Genomic DNA, 19,560 nt, shown 5'->3' with positions numbered 1-19,560 from the left:
AAAACATGATGCCCAGGGTGGGGTGGGTGTCCCATCCTGCAGACACCCAAGGTCAGGGGAGTATGGCTTTGGGCACCTGATAGAGCTGCAGGTGTCCCTGTTCATTGTGGGAAGTTAGAACAGATGGCCTTTAAAGATCCTTTCCAACTCAAACAATTCTGTGATTCCTGGACAAAAGCCCATGATGCACCTCCCATAGTTGAGGCGTTAGCACAGAAATATCAGGGTAAGAACGTGACTTGTGCAATGCCCCACAACATGCCACAGTTGACACAGCCCAGTCTGGCAGCTCTGGGCAGGTTGTGAGGGCTTTGGAATAGTCCTTCCCCAGGGAGGGGTATATGGACAGCTATGGAGGGGCTGAAGGACAGAGCCCAATTTTTTAGTCAGATGAAAAAGTAAAAGAGCTTAGAGAGAAAATAATTCTTTTTTAATGGAATGATTCTGGTTTGGAGCAAAGCAAAATTAAACTGGAAAAAAAAAAAAATAAATTTAAAAAGCCTTTATATGGGAAGCTACACCGAAATTCCAGTCCCTGACACAAAACTGGGCCTAACTGATGAACCAGGCAGGAGCAGTTCTACTCAAAACAAAGCCAACAGGCTGCCTGGTACCCAGACCCACAGAAGTACCTACAGGTTCCCATGGCCAGGGGCTCCTGCTATCCCCAGCAAGTCTCTTTAGGAACCATCAACCCTAAACACACCAAGTCCCTGATGCAGCATGCTAGGAATCCAGGCAGGGCTTTTCTGGAAAAGCTGTAGGAGTTGGGATGTATTCCAATCAAGCACATGAGGCTTAACAAAGGAGTGTTTTCCACTTTCTGTTCAGCGATGCTGATGCCAAGTGTGCAAGGCTTCTGTGGGGATTGCAGGCAGGGCGGAAAGCAATGTGCTGCAGCTCTCAAACTCAGGCTGGGTTACTGTAAGCAAGGAAATAGCAACCAGGTAAGTTGAGCAGCCCAGGAGGTAATAAGAATGAGGAAATCCTTGCAAAACTGTTGGCATTGCAGTCAAAGGGGAGTTTAAAAAAAAAATCCAGGTCAGTCACCCAATTGGATACATGGCTGTTGTGAGCATTTAACCACAGCCCTCGGAAAAATGAGCAGCCCTGGCCCAGCTCTGTGAAGGGCAGTTGTATTCCCCAGGTACCAGCCATTAGCAGAGTGACTGAGGAAAGGAAGTCTACTTGAATATGGTAGTATGGCACCTGGAAAGCTGAACCTGATAAAGCCATTAGGACAGATGGTTTCTTAGAATAGTTGAGTTGCAGAAGCCAAGAAAACCAAGAGGCTGATGCTATTCCAAAAACTTCCTGAGCAATTCTTTGAAATATTCTACCAGCATAAATGAGCACATAATCCCCACTGACAGCAGCTCCTCCCAGAACAGTACACACAGCTACAGCACTGTTTGAGGAACAAGTATTGTTTGGTATCTTCCACTCTGTAAAGTTCCCATTGTCTCTACAAACACCATCGTTTCAGTACAAGATGGCTGTAGCAGCAGGATGTCAGAATCACATGCAAAGACTGAGACCCAATGGGAAATTCTCCCAACACATCGCTCCCTGTGAATAGTGTACATGACTGAAGGACTTCTGGAAAGGCAACCAAGCAGATCTGCACAATGTATGACATAGGAAGAAAGGTGTGAAGCTCCTTCTTATATGCAATAAATACACAAGTGTCATCCCACTTGGGCCACGGACAGTTCTTGGGACTTCAGCCTTCAGCTCATCTCCATCCTTGGATAAAAGATAATGGCTCTTGTCACCATCCCTCAACTGGGATTGTGAGCCATACGGTGTTATGGTTCCCCTCAAACTTCACTTTGGCTTTCCAATCTGCTAGATGGCACCCACAAACCCTACCTCCCAATGACAGTTTACCCATGAGCCACATAAAACTGAGTATATTAACAAACAAGCTGGCCTCTGACCATCTTATGCTCATCTTCCACAGGTGTGAGTCTCCTGCAGAACCCTATCTGCGCCAACAGCCAAGACATCCCACTGTCCATCCATAGCTGACATAACTGGCTTTCCACGATTGTTCTGCCCAGGCCCTTACTCCTGTAAAGGAAACCCTCAGCGCAGAACCTGTAAAGTCCTTAAAAGAGCATAAAAACATGGGAAAAAAATAATCTCAATGGAAATCCTTGACTAATTGACAGGTTGGAATAAGAATGACCATAGATCCCAAACTATGCCAGGCAACCAGTCTGCTCCAGGCACTGCAAGCTCACTCAGCCACATGCTTGTCTGTTTTGCTCTGCCAGCTTTAGAAGGCCTAATTAGCTCTATTCCTTTTGTTTGTATCACAAAAGCAAATAGCCCCTGGAGGGAGAGGGAACACAGTAGGCAGCTTCTTGACTGAGTACAGAAACAGGCTTTAAATGAAGTTTGCCTCTCATCATATGCACTTGAAATGATGGCAAGGATGAATGCAAGAGCAACAAGAAAAATGGAAATGTTTCCAAACCAAGCAGAAACAAGGGGGAAAGAACATCTTGCACAGAAGACACATCTGCACAGCTCCTTCCCCAGATAAACACAGAAAACACACTGCTGAAACACAGAATATCCCTCATGGGAGCACCACTGCTCCACACCCTGTCCCTTCCCCATTCCTGCAGCTCCCACTCCCCTACAGGGAGCTATCTGCCTTCTCCCTGCCCCTTCCTGCTCCACCCAGGGTGCAGTCTGCCTTGCAGAGGAGCAGACCTTCTGGTTCCTAGGCTGCAATTGTAGCAGATTATTAGGTGAGTTTGCGCCAGAGGCCACAACTGCCTGACTCATTGCAGAAGACCTGTCCCCACCTATGTGCTCCATCTCTGCAGGCAGGCTCCCAAAAACACAAGTGCCACTCCTGTCTTCCGAGCACTCTGTCCAAGCACTGTTTAAAATACAAGAAAAATGAAACAATGCAGATTGCCGTTCCTTACAAAAATCCATTTATTGAAATTGTTTAAACACTTTATACAAGTTCCCAATACAAGCATCTGCTCCCTGGCATAGGGTTAATGCAAATATAAAAGCACAGACCTCAGCAGCTCTTTAGTGTGACCTGAACTGCCACCCCTTAAGACAAGGTACAAGGCCTTGCAAGGTCCCACTGTGCACAGGGCAACTCCCCATCCAGAAGTAAGAGCCATGTGACCCAGCTCAAGTACAGGTCAACATCAGATCAAGCCTGAAGCCAAATGCTTTGGTTGGTTTCTTTAGTAGCTTTGATTTATGTTGCAGAGTCAGGTCAAACAGAGTTACAAGGCTTATACAAAGCACGAAGGCTGTGAGTGTACACAGCTCTCCCAGTCTACAAAAGAAACCCAGATACCTGATTGCCTCTGAACACATTCACCATTATAAAGCCTGGTTGGAAGCAACCAACTTCCATCCTTAGTTAAATCAAAGCGGTGCCTTGGGAAGCTGGTATCACCCTCTTAGGAACACCAGACTAATCTCCAGCCAGCCTCACCAATGCTGGTCAGACACTAGTGACAGACTGGTTTCAGGGAAACCCATGAGCTGCGTTTTCATAAAGGACTTAATACGCAGTGATGGCTTTATCTTTACAATGCTGGGTTTCTTCCCTCTTTGGTGAGCTTGGATTGAAAGAAAATGCTATAACCTCTGGGTCAGTTTCCTTGGAATTTGCCTTCATATCGTGACTGAAAGTATTTGCAAGAGTAAAGATAGGGTCAAATGACAGTACAAGAGGTATCCATGGGGAAACATCAGGGAGTGGCAGTGCATTGTTTGGTTTAACATTTTTTAGCCACATAAGGCAAACAAATCAGTAATTTATAACTAAGCCCAAACTGGAATGACTCAAGGAAAGAGGGTAACACTTGTTAAAAGGTGACCTGTAACAGACAAGGGGATATAGCTTTGAGCTCAGTCAGGCTAAGAATATCAAGAAATAACCACCAGCAACAGCATCTAAGGAACAACACAATAGCCCCAGAGACAACAGTGAGAACAGGGGATTGTTTCTGTCTATCTCTTCCCTGGCACCAGGGAGACCTGCAGTTGCTTGGGAGTTTGCTAGCAGTTGTAGCTGTAATGTTACAGCCCTTGGCCAATACACAATCATCGTAACTGATCTCGTGAAAAGATGAAACAGTTAAGCTGGGCTGTCTTACACTACATCTTCTGTTGGCCAACAGCACATGCATATAGTAACAGAATTTAGTTTAAGTCACAGCAATTTAATTTTATCTGACCCTTTGCACAGAAAGGTGCTGAAGATGACACCAGTAACAGTATAAAAACAGTTTAGATCTCTTCAAACATTCCTACCTGTAAAGTCACTTCCCCCAGATTATGTTTTCCCCTTAAGCTATTGGTCTTCTTTTTGTATATAGTGTTTCTTTGATTTCTACACACACCACGCTGGGCTCTAACTTAATGGGATATGGGGACTGAATTGTTACCATCTATTTTTAATAAAAAAACTAAAAAAAAAAAAAAAAAAGCACCAACATCCATCTAAAAACATTTTCCCTTTTAACTCCCAAATACTAAACTTAACCCAAGCTTGGAGGCTTCAATCTTTCCAGTGGCAATACCTACAAGCTTAGGCTAGCCTTCCTCCACGGGCTGGGAGAGAAAGGAGAAGTTACGTCCAGTAGCAAAGAGGATTATAAAAATATACACATTTCTGGGAGAAGAGGAAGGCAAAACCTAAGAGTCTGAACTCAGCTCAGGACAGCGGCATTGTAGTGTCCTCTTCAAATGCTTTTACTACCACTGCTGGTGGCTCCTCTTCGTCATTTCATTATACGTAATCCTTCCCTGTGGAGGGGGAATTTTTGGGGTAACCTCGGCTGGGTGGGTAGGAGGTTTCACTCGGTGGGCAGGAGCAGCAGAGGAAGATCCCCCCAAGCAAAGCCAGAGAAGCAGCTGCCCAGCCAATGAAGAGGGCTGATCCAAATTCAAATCTGGGGAGAAACAAGGAAGAGCAAGAGCTGTTAATCCCTTCTGTGTTCTGTGCCACCACCCAAAACTATACCCAATGAACATTTGCGAAGCTGCATTATAATGTGATATCAAATGGGTTAGTACCTGGTGTTAACAGGAGTGAAAGGGTCATAGAAGGCCCGAGCCACTCTGTTGCCATACCATGACGTGGCCACCAGTGCTGCCAGACCTGCACACAGAAGGAACAAAATGCCATGTTTACTATTAAGAACAAAACAGTCAACAAAAAAGTCACAATAGAAGTATGCAGCAGAATTAGCACCTGGAGTAACAACAATCTGTTATTTAATAACTGTAATGTTACTGACCTGCAATGATGAAGATCACCCCACCAAAGACCGCCATCCTCATCTTCCTCGTTGGGTCATCCTCCATGCATTTCATGCATTTCATGCCAATCACAGCAACAAAAATACCAACCAGGCCCAGGAGTATGGAGGCCACCATCAAGGCTCGTGTGGCCTGCAGACTGCCTGCAAGACATCAGGGTTTGTGTTATCACAAAGACAACTCAAGATACAAAGCAAGAGCACAGAAACTCAGATTCCTAGGGTTCAGTAATCATGGTGGAGCTGGTAGAGTCATCATCCCTAGCGGTTTTCAAGAAAAGGGTAGAGGTAGTCATGAGTGCCATGATTTAGTAGTATGGTGACATGGGGGAGATGAACTGATAATCTTAGTGGTCTTCTCCAAGCCTACTGATTCTATAATTCACTTTGTTGTGGTATACCGGGACACAACAAAGAAGAGAGATTCTAGTTTTAAGCTCTAGGACTGTTATGCATGAAAGTCAAAGGACTCTCTCAGTCTCCTCTAACATGCACGGGTTAACACGGTATGCAGGAAATGACCTGGGAATTACCCTCAGACATCTTTTGTTCCCTGAATATTTGAATCTCAATGGGAAGGACATATCTGTTTATCAAAAGAAGTATTCAGATTTGGGCCCTTCCTTGACAAAGCATTTAGCCGTGTTTTAATATGAATAGTACCATACATATGAATAGTGCCACAGCAGGCAGCAGGGGGCCCTTTATTGCTCAACACCTCCAAAACCTGTCTTTTGTACAAATACCTCCATGCTGATTTAGACTTTAAATGGAAGAGAGTCCCAGAAGATTAAAATAAAATCACTACTGCCACAGAAAGAGGATTTTTCCCTGGAAAAGTGAACAACTTTTTGGCCTTAACTATTTAAGACTCAATACAGAAGGTTTTAGGAACCCCTTTTGGTTTTGAGGAGTTGGAGCAGAGGGTGATGCCTCCCACTGGCAAGGATCATCCTGGCCTGGGCTCTCAGCAGACAGATTTATTTCCTTACCTAGGATTTGGCTTTATATTAACTCATCTGATGGCACAGTAATCATGTATGTATTTGCTACAGAACTCTGATTTTACAAATAATGAAAGAAAACCAATTTTAGAAACTAAGTCATTGCTAATGACTTTGAGGTGACTGAACAATGAAGAGCAAGCACCAGTAAAATTAGCCAGAGCCTTTACTGCCTGGCAAACTGGGCTTGTTTGAACAGCATGCCATTTCATATACAAACCTGGGAGCAAACAGGGCTGGGTAATCACAGGAGCAAGCTCCCAGGAGCACGCTGTGACTAAGGCAGAGCTGTCCCTGACATAGGTTACTTAGCAATATGTGACATGTACTCTTTTAGCACTATAACCCATTCCCAGGTGTGCGGCCCACACCAATGCATTCTGTAGGTCTGTGAGCACTTGCAGGGCATGATTTAAGCCTACGTGGTACAACAGAGCACCTGAAAATCCATCGGTCAGCACAGCACAAACCTACAGCACCACTACCATGCATCCATCACAGCTGGTACACAACAAAGGTCTCTGAGTTTAACCTGAAGTAGTTTGCACAGCTAGGAGTGCAGTCCAAGAGGGCTGCAGAACCACACACTTAATCCCTGGTGCTGCTTTATTCACTGTGCTTTGCAAGAAAATTCTTTTGACCCACACCAATAAGCAGTTGACCTCTATTTCTAGTTTAAAACAAATGCTGACCAGCCTCCACACACACGATGCAACCTTACTGTTCTCAGAGTAGATTATAAAACCTGTTAAAAACAATACAGTGAGGTAATACACAGAGCAATAGGAAGTGACACACTTTCCTAAGAAACAGATTTCTTAGGAAACATCCCACCATCAGCTTGGCAAAGTGACATCTCACCTCCTCCAAAGGGGGAGGTGATACACCTCTGCACCGCCCAGGCACGAGGCAAAACCCATCTGCTGCTTTGATTGCAGAAGCCCATTTGCAAACCATTTATCACTTCAGCATAAAAATCACAACAACGGTATCTAAAAACATTCTTGAAGAATCCAATCTCCAATCCAATGTACATTTAAAAGTAGCTTCTTGCTTACTACGATGCCACTATAAAGCTTTCTGTTTATAGGTTACCAAGTGGAAAACCAATTCAGCTGCCATACGTTTAGGGCAAAACATTACACAACAGCTGCGGCTCAGTTGAGAAGCTGGATGGAGACATTCATTCATACTTGACCATGGGAAAGGACGCTTCCACAGCAACATTAAATCACTCCCACAAGTCTGCAGTAAGCTGGACTTAAGTCTGACTGAGAAAAAAAGAAAAATCAACCCCAAATCCAACTCTTTCAAACCTGTACAGTTTTTGTGAAGCTAAAAAAACCCCTATGGAATGTTACCTGGGTGCATGCCATGCCAGCTTTGAGAAAGTAGCTGAACACACGAAAAGAAATTCGCATGTTCCTCAAGGTAAGGAAACAGACTGCAAGAGTTCTTCTGAGGGCTGCCTGCTTTCAGCAGCAGTGCGGGTGCTCCTCACCCCCAGCACACACATCCCTGCTTTATCCACCCAGGAAGCGAATGCATTTAGGAAACTTGGGGAATCAAAGAACAAAACAGAGTGATTCTAGGCTGGCACTTGCAGCACTTTTACCTTCCCACCACTTCTGCAGCGTGTGCAGTACATCACTGTGGTTAATGATAAAGCAAGCAATTAGTTATTATGTACTCACTTGCAACTGAGTTAATGAAAGCTGCACATCCAGCGGATGAGAGCACTAGTTTAGTATTAGCTCTGCTGTTTGCATGAGCCTTTCCAGGTGCTTTAAAAATGATAATTAAGCAGCATTATCTTAAGCTGCTGAACAGGACAGGTTAACAGCAGCACTCTACAGCAACTTAACTCCAGCTGTATTATAGTGGAGAGAAGCTGGATTTTCCCTGTGATCTAGATGCCTCAGAGTGCTGCAGCACCCAGCACTCCCACACCACAGACCAGGAGCCCTTGGGACAGAGCAGCCCTAGTCCAGGCTGGCCAGACACTACCAACATCTGTAAGATTGCCATGTTTCATCAGTATGAACTACTGTTAACTCAAGAGCGAAGCCTTTTTATTGCTGGTTAGCAACTGAGACCGGGCCTGAAAATGCCCATGACAAGAAAGCATTAAGTACTGTCAAGAGTCTTAAAGCTACTGAGAAGTGTTCAATACAAATCCCACAGGCCATGCTAAGATACCATACAGCTCTTACTTGTTCCACCCACACACTGAAACCAACGTTATTTATGTGCTGTCCAACAGCTTTGACTTACAATAGCATTTGGACAAACTACTTGATACAGTTTTACCTGATGCCTAACTCATATTTTCCCCTTCTTGCTACTATCACAAATAATTGCTGCTAATCTCCTGGTTACAAAAGAGAACTTCACCAGATTGAATCGGGATTATTTTCCAATCATCACAATTCTTTATTCTGTTTATATCATCTGTACTACAAAGCTATTGGGAAAGAGGCATCTGATTTTTTTTTGTAATGCAAAACTGCTGCTATGGCTCTGTGTGCAAATTGCTTTCTGACAGGATGCTCATTGAGTGCCCCGTTTGCATACTTTGTATGGACTTCTTCACTTCCCAATGTTATCCGTTTAAAGTGATGGCAGAACAGGTGAAGCAATGCTGTGCAGCTCTTCTAATCTCTGCAAGAGAAGTTCCTGAAGACTTACGCACAGCCCTGTACTGCAAGCAGCATGTTATACCATCCACCTCAAAAACAAGCCAGCAGCATTCAGAGCCTTTCTACTGGGGTTTCATTGAAGCAGAATGCACCTCACCAAAGGAGATGGGTTGAAGTCCTGCAGCTGCCTCACCCCCATAAAGACACCAGTCCCCAAAGGCAGGCAGCAGGGTGAAGATCTGAGCAAGCAGTGAGAGCTTCAGAGGCAGCCAGCAAAGACCTGTTAGGCTGTAGCCATGCTGGTGGACCCAAGAAGTGTGCTGATGGCTTGAAGGCTTTCAAATCCACTGAAAACTCAGCATGCTCATCGTTGCCATGAGATGTTCCCCCATCTGATCTCACAAGTCTGAAAGACCACACAGAGGAACCCAGGCAGGATGCAGACTCAAACAGAGCCAGGCTTCCTGCTGAATGGGAATACTGGGAAAGAACAAGCAACGGTGGCCTTGTACTCTGCCTACCCCAAAGCAAATAAGGTTCAACGTTCTCATACTGTCACTCAAACAGCAGGGGAAAGCTGACTGAAAGCACCCCAGTCCCACCATTTCCCGATCCTTGGTCAGGAGACCCAGGCAGCCTGTTTTCCCACAAACCTGGAAATTCCCATACCCGCAGATTTAGTAGCAGACTAACACTAACTACTAAAGCTGCTTAGCAGAAGCTGCTTGTGGAGCAATAAAGCCACTGTGTTGCAACAGACTCCCATCCCCTCTACAGACACAACAGCACCGAACAAGAACAGCCTCGGTGGCATTCCAAGTAACCTTCTACCTTGTCAAAGCACAGCACAAATGAGGCTACTTTATCGCTCCATCACGATTTTTCATGAGGCAGGAACATGGATTGAGAAACACGGGAGCAAATTAACCCTTAACCCACATGAAAGCACACATTCGCAGGTTCTACCTGCTTACTCCAGATGAAGAGGTGACAAAGGATTAGGACATCCTTGTCCCTCCTGCTAACTGGTAGACCAGTCTGCCAGCTCCCTTCCCCACTAACAAGAGATGCAGCAACCTGGGGACGAACCTTTCTCCTGCCCCCACCATCATTTTCCCCTTCCCCAGCCCCTGGAACATACTCAGCCAGGGTGGTAATGTGGGAGGGAAGATTTCACGTTGCCATCGTGCTGTTTGACCCAGAGGGCATCCAAACCCTTGTTTATTTTCCAGGCTACAGCACAAAGGCTCATTGCAGATGTACTAGGTTTGGTGATGAAGTTGTGGATGAGTCTCAGCTTGTCTCAAGCACAGAACATCTCCAAGCAACTCATCATTTGGTTGATGGTGAATCTCCAGCTGGAACAGCCTAAGCACAACCCAGTACGACCTCTGCTGTGAATACAAGATCAGTTTGTTGGTCTGACAGGTTCCAGAGCCAAAGCCCAGGCATCCCTCAGCCTCCTGCCTGCTCCCATTCCCCTGAGACCTGGAGGATCCCAAAGCTGAGCTAGCTCTATGGACGATGCTGGAGGGCTACAAGAACAATGTGCAACAAAGCCTGGTTGCAAGGGTGGCTTTTTCTGCCTCTATGTCTGCATGTGGCCACGCTTTTCACCTCAGCCAGCAAAACACAGCCTTTCTCTATTGCCTGAATGGGAGCATGTCCCAGCCTGACATAAGCCCTCAGCTGAATGCAGTGTGGGAGGAGTGCCAGCATGGTGCACTTCAGCAGCATAACCACATGGGAAGCTGAAGGCCCCTCAGTCGGCTAACAGAACCTGGCAAGGTTCTGCCAACCCCAGCAACCATAGGTATACGTAGAGAAATGGGAAGAGCTCCCAAGTAGCCACAAACTTGCTAGCAAAACTTCTCACCACTCCCACAAGAATGAATTACGGCAGGTGATGAGAGTCAATCCTTTCTATGTGGGCAAAGTAATTGCAGGATCAGAGCCTCTCCCATCAGCGCACGAGGCTGAGACACCTGGTTCAGGGCACATGCACGATGCCCTGGCAGGAAAACAAGAGCCAGGATAAATTCTGCAGCCCACATTGCTGTATCACCACATAAATGAACACGGGAAAAGAGCCCTGCTGCACAGCTGCACCTGTCCCAGGGTGAGGCTGCCAAATCGGGTAAGAGCTGGCAATCACATCTCCAGCCAAAACAACATAACAGATCACTGCCCAAAGACCTCGAGGGGAGAACAGACAGGAAAGCAGAAAAAGGCACAATGTCCTTTCAAGTGAGAGGGGCACAACCTGAGAAAGCTGGGGTGCCAAAAGCAAAGGACATTTAAAGCCTGTTGACTTCCCCAAGCAAGAGAGCGTGCCCCGGTATTCCCATATTTCTTATCCTTCTGGGAATCTTCAGGCCCCTGTAGAGCCAGGAGCTCAGTAAGGGGATAAAGGACTGTTAACGACTCAGGCTCAGCCTCTGGCACCTCACTCTCCCCCGAAGCCTCGGAAGAGCCTCTATTGTCCGCAGAACAAAGGTGAAGGGAGCAGCCGCTATTGAGCGCTCAGCGCTGAACAGGGCAGGTTTGGAGGAGGCAGGCAGGGCTCGGGGCTGATTCTGCAGGCAGCCTCATTTACAGCAAAATGGGCTGCAGCCAAAGCCCCCCAGGCAAGTTTTACCTTTCGCAACCGATTCAAGGGGCAGCCGGAGACTGTTCAGCCCCACCGGCATCTCCGCCCCCCCGCCCCGAGAAGCGAGATAAAAGGCTTCAAGCTGAACTTACATCTGAGTTATCACTGCACCCAGTCTGCATCGCCTGCTTAGCCCACCCAGCCCTGATTAACCTGCACCTCAATGGGGCTGAATAGATCCACCGCGTTCCCGAAGGGCGTAATTTGCACCTGTGGGGCCCACAGAGCCGAGGGAACTGTTGGTGTTTGGTAGCAGCGAAGGTGGGGCCCGGGGTGGGCAGCACTACAGCATGGCATGGGGGAGGCAGTACGGGAACTTAGGGGCACTCCTAATGGGCTCACTGTGATGTTACATGAAACGACGTGTTTGTTTCTTTGGGAAAGAGAAGGCGACCAAGGTGGTAGTTAAGTGTTTTATTCATTAGGGAGGGAGAAGGATGAAGATGTTCCAAGGACAAATCGATCTCACTGGTCCCTGCTATGGGGTGGGGGGAAGAGTTAGAAGGAAAGGAATATTTTTTAAAGCCCCCTTAGATGTTAGCGTAAAGTCAGGTCCAACCAACTGCCTCAATACTCAGTCCTCCAGAAACAGCCGAGACAGGGACAGCTCAACGTAACAACCACCATCGAAAGGGGTGCGCTGTGTTCCTGCGCAGCCAGCTCAGGATGGGACAAAGGATCTGGCGTTACCTGAACGGACTACTTTGCCTAGAAGCCTCAAGTAGCGCTGCCTGGGCTGGGAGCCAGCTCACCTGCCAGCTCTCTGCCTAAAACCCCCGCAGGAGGAGCGGTGATTTTCCTAGGTAACATTTCCCAGAGAACAAAGTTATCCCGTCGAAGTGCAACAAGAAGAACAGAACAGTCAAACACAAAAGTATCAGTGCCTGCAAAGCCAAATTCTGCAGTGTTTTCCACAACTTTGCCGCTGAGGCATAGCCCAACAAAAACAGTCCCTGCCCATTCCAACCACTTCAAGTTCTCTCGCAGTCGTGGCGCGTCTCCGGACGCACGAGAGGGACCCGATATTCCGTCCCCGAGTGCTGCTATAGGGACAGGCAAAGGGCTGCGGGTCCCTACCCCCTGCCGGATCCTGCCGCGCTGAGGACACGCACCTAAGCCCCGACGGGACGAACAACGAAGCAAAGGGGACCCAGCAGGACGGGTCACCCTGAGCCCTACACCGTAACCTCGTAAGGGACCAGTAGTAAGGCGGAAAACTTCAGCAAGATTAAATCCTAACAATCCAAAGGGCAGCAGCCCCAACTCATTACATCGTCGGCACCTCATCAGCGATGCAGAGAGCACCCGACGACAGTGGCACACCCGCTCCCAGCCCTTCAGCCTGAGCTCCAACAAAACCGACCAGCATAAAGTGGGAAAGACTCGATGGGACAGGCACCCTCAGCTCCCATATGCTCCCCCCCCCGCCGCCCCCCAGAACCACCCCGACTTACTCTCCAGCTTGAGCAGCGAGTCGTACACCTTGCACTGGATCTGCCCCGTGCTCTGCATGGCGCACGACATCCACAGCCCCTCGTAGAGTGCCTGGGCCGTCACGATGTTGTCCCCCGCGTACGATGCCATCTTCCACTGGGGCATAGCGGTGCTGATGATGATGCCCATCCAGCCAAGGAAGGCCAGTACGAAACCCAGGAGCTGCAAGCCACCGCTGGCCATGGCTGCGCGGGGCTGCTCCGCACCTGCGGAGGTCGGCTACGATGAAAAACGCGCAAATACAACCAGCACCGTACAGCGCACTGGCACCTGCGCAGCGCTGCGCGTAACTTTTAAAGCCGCTCAAAGTGCGCCTCCTAGCGGCCGCACCCCCCCCCCCACCGCCCCGCCCAGCGGGGGTTTCTGCGCTGCTCCCACCCGGTGGGTGATACTTCGCACCTCTGGGGGTGCTCCGCCTGTGCCCATCGGGTGGGATTTGTGGGGGGTTTCAATGCTTGCACTCATGTGAAACATCTTCCCCAAGCTCCCCCAGCACCACCGCTGCGGGGCGAGGGCACAGGGCATCTCCCACCGGGCACACAGCTGTGGGAAAAAAAACAGTAGAGAAGCAATAGAAACTATTATTTTCTTTCTGATTTTAAAGAGCTTTCAAATGCTGCCGGGACGCTCAACCAAAGTTTCGATTCCACCGTTTCAAGAAGGACCGAGCGCTGTACCTCTTTGTTAAATGAGAAATGTACCTTTCTGAACGCTTCAGTGAGCGCAGTGATTTTAAAAGGTTTATTGAGCAAGTGGATTACAGACCAGGAAGGAGTGCCTTCTTTCTCAAGCGTGTATTTGTCTATTGACTATAGTTTCCCTTTCTCCTGCATGAACGTTTGGGTATTGACGGTTCCGGTCTCAATGAGGGAACACTGTGTCCCTCCCAGGGCCGGGAGGGGAGGGGGGGGAAGCATGGTGGGGCTGGGTGGTGCTGCCCGACGGTCGGCTTGGGCCTGCCGTAATTCCAGCTCTGGGATAAATAGGTGGTAACTACCGATAAAGGCTTTGCTGGAGGTGGGGATGGAGCTGTATTGTTTTGACACAGTGGTTTTAGTGCGTTCTGATGACTGAGGGGATTTTGCTGGAGCTGCTTCCTGAGGTTGCACACAGACAAACAAGCAAGCTCGTGATTACCTGACCGGTACTGCGCAACGCCGGGAGAGGGGGGAAGGGAAGGGGGGGCAAAGGGGAGAAAAGCAACTGCAACCCGACCACAGAGGGCAGGGATAAAGCTGTGCTGCCTCGCTCCGAGCTCTCGCAGCTGCCCAGCTCACCGGTGTGATGAAATCTATCCTCACTCGGCAGCAAACCTATCCAGTCGTGGCGTTTTAAGCTGGGAAAGCAATTAGGTAGCTGTGAATCTGCAGCTGAAGGAATGGTGTTTTTCTGGGTCTTCGTGGAGTCCAGTTTTATAGGTTTGGGAGGGAAGAAGAGGAAGGCAGAAAAGTTTTCTTTGGCAATGCAGAGATAATAAAGTAGATTCATCACACTGCGCGTTCATCAAAGGTTCTCTTAGAGGGAGCAGAGAGAACAGGGTGGTGCTGCCCTTCAGCTGATCCCTGGGAGAAGCAGTCCCTGATGAAGAGACACAGCAGAAACCCACACTCACCCGGGGAGAGCAGGGCTAGGAGTGTCTAGACATTGATGTCTGGGTAGTGCTATCAGTCTGATAATGTCCACCTGCAATGGAGTGCACAGAGTTCCTGGGTGCTTCAGAGCACTGAACCGACTCACCCTTTCCTGACCATCCCACACCTCCCAGGCACAGCGGGCAGCTCCTTGCTGAACAGCTTTGGGCAGGGGTGCAAGTTCCAGAAATGCTTTCAGAGGGTTTAGAACCTTTGCCTACAGGCTCTAAGTGGCCAGGAGGAGCAACAGACAGTGCTTCATGGGAAGGTCTCAGACCCTCCATTGGAACTTCTAGGAGAACAGGGGGAGGATTCCTGGGTGGCAACCTTCTGGATGCAATAGGAGGGACATCAGGAGTGAGCTTGAGGAGATGCATTCAGTGTGCATGAAGCACACACTCTGTCACAGTCATTGAATCATAAGATCACAGAATCATTAAGGTTGGAAAAGATCTTTAAAATCATTTAGACCAACTGTCATGGGGTACTGACCATGCTGCTCCTTGATGGGAGTCAGTGATGGGAGCTGATGCAGTCCACACTCACCCCATACATGGGAAGAGCTGGGCTTAGTGTCTCTTGATGACAACTTTGGACCAGTTTGTGCCAAAGCTGTCCAGGGTGTGAGTCTGGCTTAGTTTCTACCCCTTCCAGAAGGCCACAGAGCTTACATTGAAGACAGCCTTATTCTGCAGGGGATACTGTGGGATTAGAGCCTGGAGATGGCTGCTATGCTCCTTTGGAGCTGTGCAGCAGTCCCATTGCCTGCCATCCCCAATGAGTACTGCACTGAGCAGTATTACTGCATAAATATATGGCAGAGTTGGTTCAAATAAAGCTGATGTAAGGCCATGCTGAAATATATCCATGTGCTGGGCTGCAATACAGGCTCATCCCTTGTGCTTTCATACTTTCACAGCAAAAGCTCTATGCTCACGTCTTTGTTTGCCCGTGTCTTCCTTGTCTCTTTGAGCATTGAACACCCTTAACAGTGAGTATAAACACCTCGCCCAGAGTCCCAGCCTCACACCCCCCCCAGTTCATATTTTGCTTTCCACGGTCAGCTTGAAGTTGATACTTCCTAGTCATGTTTCATGAAAGATTTCAAAACCCAGCACCTCTTCCTGTGGACATCACAAGATTTACAGATCAAGATAAAACACTGAAACTCTGCATTTCCCCTTCATCACTCATCGGTGCTCTCAGTACTCTGGAATTTGCTGAGATATTTACAACATTGCTAAAATCATCAGGTCTTCTAGGCTTATTCCTTTCTTTGCATATTAGGTATCTTTATTCTCTTCAAATGGTTTTCTGCACTGGTTCAGCAGGCAAAATAAACACCCTCTTACACAGTAGTCACTGTCCTTCCTACTCTGCCTAGGATTCTTTTTTCACTGAAAGTCCCTAACAGTTCTTACATACCAGCGCCAAATCTTTTTCTACCTGCCTTATGAGGAAATACCTTTCCTTTACATCCTTAATCTCAACTGAAAGACCTGGTTTTGTCCAAGATGTTGCAATCTCCTCTGCATTCTCTAGGGTAGAGGTACTCCTGCACTGACAGTCTTTCATGACTGCCTGTTCTTAGATAAATGTGTGAGTCTTTTACATCCTTTACAAATGCAGGGTCAAGTGAGAAGATACTAAAATGTATGTATGTAGATAATCGGTGGGATCAAAGTGTGAAGTTTTAGTCTGCAAGCAGACATGATGCTAATTCTTCATCAAGATTTCCCTCCTGTTGTATCGTTGCTTTGTTGCTCTGTGCGGAGCAAATGCTTAACGCTGTGTTTGTTTTGCTCCCTTGGGCGGTGTCAGGCAAAGGAGAAGCCTCACATTTATGCTCAGCAGAGGTTTGTGATCTGTGGGTAGTTAATGATACCTGTTTCCTTTTCTGGCAAAAACAAGCTTTAACACTTGCCAGGACTTGTAGGCAAGCAGCCTGGTTTCTTTTTAATTCAGGACATTTATTGGCAAATGTCCTACAGGTGTGCAGAGCAGGCACAGCCACGTGGACCAGGTTTCAGAGCAAAGACACGAGCTTCACATCTGGATCAGAAAATGGGATTGACCAGACACTGTCAGCCCATCCTACGATCTATGGTAGCAGTCAGTGGTGGGGCAAATACACAACACACAATGACCCATCTCCAAGTCATGCTGCAGCCCACCCTGGTGGGCTGAATGTGTCCTAGAGCAGGTACTGTTTGTTTGTGCCTATGTCAGGAGAGACTGCTGCAGATATTCCCTGGGATTAGTCAGATTGTGTGAGAATGCAGCCTCCCCATCTGCAGTGTGTTTGACCATGGGAGCAGCTGAAGCAGCCAAAGATCACAACCTGCAGGACTGTAGAACTCATCAGCACAAAAGCTTAACCCTTCATCAGCAGCTCACCACTGCAGGACTGTGAATTCAACACCAAGTCTTCAGGGAGAAGACCAGCTCCAAATGTTGCTTATTGGCTAGAAGTCAAGAAGAAGATAGAATATCCTGCACCCGACTAGATATTAACTAGAGTATCCCCAGTTGGGACTCAGAAGAATCACTGAGTCCAGCTCCTGGCTCCACACAGGACCACCCAAAATCGGATAGCAACCAGCACAAACAATTGGAGATTTTCCCTGCACACCCAGATTGAATTTTTACATTTCCAGAAGGAAAGTTCAGATTTCCTCACTGGGACTGAACTTTGCAGTTCATGAAGGAAGAGTCACTCTGAGGGATTTGTTTTATATTGACTACCCACTGGGAATACACTGTGAAAACTGGATTCGAAGTGGGCTGTGTGAATTGTTCCTTCTCAAATTCCGAGTGTCAGAAACACCTTAAACCGCTCAGTGTTTGGTCAATAGACATGACCTGGAATTCCTAATCTGTTGGAGATAAACCAAGCTAATAATCAACCCTCTTCTTGCAGCCATTCAAACATTGACGTTTCCCCACTGGCTGTAACAAAGGTGCAGTTCTGGGAGTAGTTTCACTCTGCTCTTCACATTATTGATTTCTTCTGGCTCCAAGTAAAATGTGCTCATATGTAACGTATGGAGGTTGCAGGGGCTGAAGGCTGGCTGGCTTCTTCTCCAAACTAACCAATGAGGGCTCTGGTTGGGATCCTGTCTCTTTCTTGGCTTCTTGGTGTTCACCTGTTGCCACTGTTTTTCTCCACTCTCTGAATCAGCAACCCACAAATGACCACAAGGACTGAAAACATTCCACAGAAAGCCCCAAAACACTGAAATCATTCCCATCTGTAAACAAGTGGTTCTGGTGTGTATAAACCTGCATCGTGTCTGTCATTACTTGCAGCAACACTCATGAGTTCATTCCCAAAGCAATCCTAGAAGCTCTGATAGAGACTCTATGGCAAAAAACCCATCCTATGGAGGCCAAGAGATCTGACCCATAGAATAGGATTTGTTTTGCTTTGGATTTTTCTGTTTTAGGATTGTTCTCTGGATGGATATTCTGTACCGGAGGTCAGATAGAAAACAAAAGTCAGTCAATTCATGGAAGTGATGAGCTTTTTAGTACTATAGAGGTGAGGGTGGGAAAAGCAGGGAGTTATTAAACTGGCTTCTGTATGCTGTTGGTAGAAAGTAGCTCTATGTCATATTATCAGCAAGTGTGTATAACTCTAATCCTGATGTCAGATGGTGGGATACGTGTGGTGGAGGAGGTAGCTAATGACTAGATCTGAATCCCTCTTCAGGAACTGCTGTTAAGCTGAGACTAGAGACAAAGTCATCACCATGAAGCCAGAATTACCACCATTCATGCTGCTTACCTAGTAGAGTACCTGTGAGTCTCGTTTTGGGGCAGCCTTCATGTCAAGGAAAAGCCCATGCTGTATTCAGCCTTTTAGAGACTGATCAAAGATTCCCATCCCAATGTATGTCTGTGCCTCATCACTTTGTTCCCAAACCACAACCTCTATCCATTTCCTCAGCCCTTATGATAAGTCAAACAACTGATGCCAAGAAGATAAAGCAATCCATGGTCTTTCCTAGATAGACTGTGCCATAAACTGCTGCAGGAGTTGTAGATAGGGCTGGTTTAGCTGTTCACGTGCAGTGCAGAACCTGGAACACGAGTTTTCAGGTAATTTGGGGTTCTGAACTCAGCTAATAACACAAATTGTTGGGAAATGTGGGTCTGATGGAACCATGGAACCTATTTGGCAAGGTGGGGATAGGTTTCTTCCCCCAGGTAACAGTGTTAGGATGACAGGGAATGGATTTTAGTTGTGCCAGGGGAGGTTCAGGTTGGGTATTAGAAAAAAAATTATTCTCAGAAAGAGTGATGTTGCATTGTCACAGGCTGCCCAGGGAGGTGGGGGAGTCACCATCACTGGAGATGTAGCACTGAGGGATGTGGTCAGTGGGTGTGGTGGGGATGGGTTGGGGTTGGACTTGATGACTTTAGAGGTCTTTCCCAACCTTAATGACTCTATGATTCTATTTGGGATGTACTTGGATATTGGAACCATTTAAAGAACACAGATTACTATGCTGTAGAAAGTCTTACGAGATGCTGGAAATGGTGAACAATTGCTCATAGTTATGTTGAGCTTGTACAACCTATAATAAATAGTTATTTCTGCATAACTGAATAGAGCATTAGGATGGGAATTGTAGGAACTGATATTCAGTGTGCTTCTGTCCCCTTTAAGACACTGAAACCAGAGTCAGGTATTTCCGTAGCTGCTCCTTAGGCACACATGGCTGGATTTTCCAGTGGGGAGCAGGGTCAAACCTGCAGAAATCTTTAAATGCAGCCAGTTATTGTATTGTATTGTGTCAACTTGGAAATGAAACTATCGAAAATCCT

At 47.3% G+C, this 19,560-nt stretch overlaps 1 protein-coding gene across 1 annotated transcript; it reads right to left on the bottom strand.

Moving 5' to 3' along the window:
• Window positions 1-2,937: 2,937 nt before the first annotated feature.
• On the bottom strand, window positions 2,938-13,384 carry CLDN1 (claudin 1). Its single transcript, XM_015871889.2, has 4 exons — window positions 13,060-13,384; window positions 5,292-5,456; window positions 5,068-5,152; window positions 2,938-4,943 (listed from the first exon to the last, which is right to left on the bottom strand). Exons 1-4 carry the CDS (start codon window positions 13,280-13,282, stop codon window positions 4,781-4,783), a joined length of 636 nt encoding a protein of 211 aa, XP_015727375.1. The 5' UTR covers window positions 13,283-13,384; the 3' UTR covers window positions 2,938-4,780.
• Window positions 13,385-19,560: the final 6,176 nt, after the last annotated feature.

The sequence above is a fragment of the Coturnix japonica genome, chromosome 9 (assembly GCF_001577835.2).
Source record: "Coturnix japonica isolate 7356 chromosome 9, Coturnix japonica 2.1, whole genome shotgun sequence".
Classification (NCBI taxonomy): domain Eukaryota; kingdom Metazoa; phylum Chordata; class Aves; order Galliformes; family Phasianidae; genus Coturnix; species Coturnix japonica.
Note: the sequence above shows the minus strand (reverse complement) of the source record. Positions and strands in the feature narration are given on the sequence as shown.